This window comes from Myripristis murdjan, chromosome 8, assembly GCF_902150065.1.
Source record: "Myripristis murdjan chromosome 8, fMyrMur1.1, whole genome shotgun sequence".
Lineage (NCBI taxonomy): Eukaryota > Metazoa > Chordata > Actinopteri > Holocentriformes > Holocentridae > Myripristis > Myripristis murdjan.
Genome location: NC_043987.1, coordinates 12,266,111 through 12,272,084, shown reverse-complemented (window position 1 = coordinate 12,272,084; position 5,974 = coordinate 12,266,111). Strand labels below are relative to the sequence as shown.

Sequence of the window (5,974 nt, the reverse complement as noted above, 5' to 3'; positions counted from 1 at the left end):
GAGGTAAAAGCACAGCCTTTACTTTGCTCTGCTGTATCAGTATTTACACTCATCTCTGACTTTTACATTGTGTCAAAGAACAAAACCAATGGCACATTTACAGACAAAATTTAAAGTTGAGATGTTTGCTTTAAGACCATATGGGTAGGCAACTTGCTTATTCATCAAGAAATTTACACATTGTTCTCTGGCCAGCAAAACTCCTTGATTTAATCTGTCCTCATAGAGGACAGACTCTAATGCAAATATACCCTGTATCTATATGGGGCATACTGCATTCAGATGTACAGTATAAGCGGTTTATTATGGGTGAGTTCATTATGAATTTTATCCTTTCCCCATGTAGTGTAAGACTGTTTTATACATACAACAACCTAAAACATTATCACAAGCCTGTCAACAATATTCCAACATCTGGAAGATATTGCTTCCGATTTTAAAAAACACTGATTACAATTCTAAATACTTCATATTCACACAAATCAGGATGACTGTCATTCCCACAAGCCAAGAGGAAAAAAAACACAACCTTATTTATATATGACCTTTTACCAGTGCTTTCTGATCCAAACCATAGTCGGCATGATTTATTTCTGATCCCACTGATAAGGCTGGCAAGTGACTGAGCGTCCCTTCAGAGTGACAGATGACATATCCCTTTTCCTCCTTTGTGTCCTCTTTCCCTTAAATCTGATTGACAGTGTTTTTCTCTGAGCTCTGAAAGGAGCTCATGTCCCAGCGGATAGAGCGGAATGTGCTTCCCTTGAAGCTGGCTCGCTTTTTGGTGATGCGGTAGATCTTCTTGAGGATTGCGCGGCGTAGCAGGATGTACACCCAGGGGTCCAGGATCTGGTTCCAGGACGCCAGCCTCACGCCAGTCACCATCAGCATCCTATAGGTGTCTTTATCATTGTCCAGGGAGCCACTGTAGGACCGTATCACTGACATCAGTCCAAAGATCTAAGGAGAATGGTTAAAGAAAAAAGAATAGTTTTAGCCACGTTCAACCAGTATCACCGTATCTAATTAACACATAAATAGATGATAATAAACTATAATGTTAGCTGATAATTGGGACAGACAAAAGGACACATGTATGGAGAAATCCATTGCTTCAAGTGTTCTATGTCACACTTTTAAATTCATTCAAGTTTAAACCCTGGGCAATCTGGTTTATTTATTACAGCACTAACAAGATTATAAGATCTGAATTACTCAATGTTATTGACTAAATAATTGAAATAAATTGTAAAGTACCCATATTGTGTTTGCACCTGCTGCAATTCTATTCATTTCAGTTTATTAAAACAAACATGACCTTGAGTAAAATGTGTCGTACTTTCTTGAGCTGCTAAAAGACATTTTCAATTTACCAAAACACAATTATTGCTACCACTAAGTAACTGCTTCTGGTGTAAAAAAAAAAAAAAAAAAAGATTTGTCAGTGATTGCAGCTCTTACACTATAGTTATATAAAATGATCAAGTCATGGCATGGAGCAACAAACTGTTCTAAATAGCTCACTATGACACAAACTAGTGACTACTTTTCTTTTATTTGCACATAAAATGTGCCAGTCATCGTCATTTAACTGTGAATTTATGGGATTAAACATAGCATACTGATGGTAGTGTCTGAATCTTTTATAGTCTCCATGTTTGAAAAGCCTTCGTCTCCTTATCTTTATAATGTGCAATTATTTCAGTTGTTTGAAATTCTCATTATTCAGACATGAAAACAAGAGAAGCAGGGCTGTGTTTCAGTGTTTTAAGTCTGTCTTGGTTAAAGCACTTTACGTTCAATGCTCAAACTCATACACACTAATTTTCTAACGCACTGGACTGACTACTTTCTAAGTCACAGTAAGCCACTTGTACCCATTTTAATGACACACGGTGCTACAAGTTTGACCACTTTGAGTGAAGGTCAGCTCGGCTTTGCATTGTATTGTCACTGATGAGGCTTTTGTGTGTGGACTGCTAATTGCATAATTTAGGCCTGACCCTCACATATTTTTTGTGTGAGAGGTCACAAAGAAGGACAAGAGCTTAGATCACAATGCATGCACATTACAAGTTTGTAACATTGCATTAATTAAGACTTGTACAACCACTTTCTAAGCTCCAGAGAAAGCCAGTCATTATCCTAGTCAGAAACAGCCTGCTCAGGATGCACTGACAGACTCTCAAAGACAATAAATTTGCACTCAGGAGGGTTTCACACCCTTGAGGTGAGTGTGCAAAGGGACTCAAAGCTTTTCCTTCATGCAATGCAACACACTGAAATAATACGGCATGACAGTGGTAAGCTGTTCTCAGCAGCTTGCTGTGATACAAACCAGTGACCTGTCTCTTTTTATTCCTCACAGGTGAAATAAACTGATTATTGCCATTTTAAATGTGTACTAGTGCAGTTAAACATGGCATATCCACAGTGTCTGTGTTTGAAAGGCTGCAAATCTCTTTATCCTTCTGGCATGAAATTATTTCACTTGCTGCAAATTCTAATTAGTCAGCATTTGAAAATGAGGGAAGCAGAGCTGTGTCTGAGCACTAACTTTGTCATTGCCAAAACTCTCCACCAAAGTTCAGTAATCAACAGCCAAATAGGCTAAGCTGCTAATACCCTGGAGTGATTACTTTCTGAATGACAGAGGAGATGCCGAGGAAACAGCTAATACTTTCAAGACGGCATGAAGTTAAATTAAATGAAACATGAACAAACATGAATAAAATGAGTTTTGAGTGAAAGACATCACTGCGTAGCATCTTGTTTTAAATGATTTGAATTTAGTGGCTTTACAAATTTATATTGATTTTAAGCTTTTCTAAAGAGGAACAGTTCAATGACAGGATAGTACTCATTTTGTTCCCACAGACTACAATATACTGTTTATGCATCATGTCTTAACAGGTATTCCTACATGCAGAAAATATTTTTAGAAGCCATCAGAGCTCTTTGCAGTGAGATAAAATTTCTAATAGTTTTTATGTGCACAGAGCCCTACTCTGTAATTTCAGAGCTCTCTGTGAGCAACACAGAGTGTAATATGTTTTAAATTTAAGAATATATGCTATATAGTGTATGTGATGAAATTCAGTCATATATAAATATTCTCTTTCTCAATTAGATGGCATCAGATCAGGCTATGGCACATCAAGTCTCTACTTATTCCCAGTCTGAACTTCCCCAAACTCACCAGCAGGGGGCTCCAGCAGATGCAAGAGCTGACCATGATCCCAACCAGCTGGACCACCATCTCAATGTCATGGGACTTGGCCAAGCGGCGGTGTGAGCAGGACCTCTTCCGCAGCCTGGCTCTCACCAGCGTGATGCCGCTGATGGTGTTGCACACAAAGGCCACAGCCAGACAGGTCAAACCCAGGCCAGAGAACAGAATCACGAAGGCCAGGTCTGTCCCTTTGGTGTGCCCTAACACCCTGATGAAGCACCAGGTCCAAGGGTACTGGTACGTGTACGCGCCCAGGCTAAAGAAGGGCAGGACGGCCACACATAACGCCACCAGCCAGATGAGGGCCAGTGCCATCTTAGTCCGTGCCGTGGTCACTAACTGAGCGTGGAGCAGGGGCTTGGTGACGCCCAGGCAGCGCTCTGCAGCCATGCCACAGCCCAGGAAGAGCGGGCACAGGCCAAAGAACACCATGCTGCCCCCCAGAAACAGACAAGGGACATCAGGATAATCTAGAGAGTCCGAGTCAGGATCAGCAACAGTGGGCCCAGTGCCCGCTGAGTACAGCCTTAACACCAGGGCTCCGGGGATGACATGTCCAGCAAGGTCGGTGGCGACCAGGGAGCTAGCGAAGAGGAGGAAAGTGGCCTTGGAGCGCCGACGGAAGCGGTTATAAGCCTTGGCCAAAATAATGAGGGCAACCACATTGGATAGGATGCCCAATGTCATGGAGAGACCAGCAGCTGTGGGATTGCTGGGCAGACAGAAAGTGGCATTGTTCCTCTGTGCCTCGACCCCAGTCACCTCCCCTCTGGTCTGGTTCAATAGGGGCGTGGGGGCGACGATGCCTGAGCAGTTGTTGTGCTGCATTGCCAGCATCACCGCTGGGCTCTGGGCCTCATGAGGTTCCTCTGGGTGAGGGGGTGCTGGAAAGGAGGAGAGCTTGGATCAGTATATGCACACTGGAAACACGCTTGATATCAGCCAACTGCTGCTGGATGACTGCAGAAGCTCCAGAGGCAGCGCATGAGCACAAGCAAGAACACAGTAACTCATATTTACCATAAATCATGACCATAGACCATAAATTAGTTTTCAATGCTGTGTCAACATCCCTGAGGTTTACATGTGAGGGGCCTCATAGTTTTCCCTTCATGCACGGCAACGCAGAAATTCTGAACAAGTTCTGACAATTTCTGTTGACACAGAAAACTGCTGCCCACATTCCATGAAAGGTGCTGTTTTCATGCAGCACTCAGCTCTGAATGTGATGAAACACACACACACTGATCAGAACAAGTCAAAAACAACAGGGAAGTCACTGGGAATTCATATTTTGAACATCCACTTGTGTGCAAATGTTCAGTAAGTCTACATTCATGTCAGATCAGAGTTACTTTGGAGTTATTTTAGGAACTTGGACATTTATTGGTATTGATCAGAACCAAAGGGGGGAAAAAACATCGTTGGGTAAGACCATCAACACACACATAATGAGAATGGACATATTTTGCCAAACATTACATTTGCAGCCTCGTATAGTTTAATGGAGCACATCTGGAGTCTCTTGGATTTCCCTTCCAAACGGCACATGTTTGAAACACAAATAAGAGGCTTGACTTTATTTTCTGCAGAAAACGTTTTCGATCCGCTCATGGATCTTCTTCAGCTCTGATGAGATATAAAATCGCTTATTTTTTCCCCCCCTTATTAAATATTTAACACCTTTAATATATAAGCTGTGCATGATTCAAGGCGCTCTCCAAACAGTTTCTAGACATTTTCTAACATTTCTGTCAAATAACTACATACTGTAAAAATTAGGTGGAAAAAAAAAAAAAAAACTATAGGGCTATTGCTATGTCCAAAATATCATTTTCAATAAAAGGAAAAAAAAAATACTACTAATTTTCTCTAATAATAATGAATTCGGCTGGTTAATGTTAATTTCAGTGCATGTACCACTTGTCCTTTAAGTTGAAAATGAAAAGTGAGAGTGAAAAGTTTGGCTGCACATAAAGCCTACAGCCTACAAGCAAATTAAATGACAGCGTCCAAAATATTTATCCTACCTTATGAAATATGACGTCCATGGAGATTAGGCAATGTCAGATTTGGGCAAATCAGTCATATTACACGATAATTAAAACAGATATGAATCCAGCTTTCATGAGTTCCTCTTGAGCTCTTCTTGCACTGAAGTCAAATGCTCTAGGTGGACGCTCCTCGTTTCCTCATGTTGCTGCTGTGCACAACTCTTGGCACTCACTAATTGCTCTGAGAACAGGCAGCCTCCCTACAAGACTGTACAAGCTCGTCCTCTTCCACTTTGTCTGCGCCTTGTCCGCTTTATATGCCGCAGCTGAGCCCAGTTTGCGTTGCCTCTGCGTGTCAGTCGACGGAAACAAGTAATTGCTTCAGTCTACAAGCTGTCTGGAGCAGCGGGGTGAATGGGCCACTCAACAAAATCACACTTTACAATATGAATATTAAAAAGTAATAGTAAAGCCCCGCCCACGAACTCCGCCCTACAATCGGTAAAACTAAATGGCAAGACTGCAGCAGAAGCAGCCTGCCAATTTAAAATGCAGTAAGAGACCTGCTGCCCAGAGGCTGTGGGGTAAATAAGACCTGTCCAGGGAGCTGCTGGGGTGTAGAACATTTAATGGTGGCTAAAGTAAATCCATCAGACAATGTAAACACAAATACATTATAGTCTTGTCGAGTATAGACAATAACATTTCATGTTTGGATTTGCTTTTTTTTTTGTCTTAAAATGCTCTA

The 5,974-nt window shown here is 41.6% G+C and overlaps 1 protein-coding gene across 1 annotated transcript; it reads right to left on the bottom strand.

Annotated features, from left to right (window-relative positions):
• Window positions 1-439: 439 nt before the first annotated feature.
• LOC115364508 (prostaglandin E2 receptor EP1 subtype-like) lies at window positions 440-5,584 on the bottom strand. The gene is made up of 3 exons (XM_030059111.1): window positions 5,263-5,584; window positions 3,200-4,116; window positions 440-960 (listed from the first exon to the last, which is right to left on the bottom strand). The coding sequence occupies exons 2-3, from the start codon at window positions 4,067-4,069 to the stop codon at window positions 685-687; spliced, it is 1,146 nt and encodes a 381-aa protein (XP_029914971.1). The 5' UTR covers window positions 4,070-4,116; window positions 5,263-5,584; the 3' UTR covers window positions 440-684.
• Window positions 5,585-5,974: the final 390 nt, after the last annotated feature.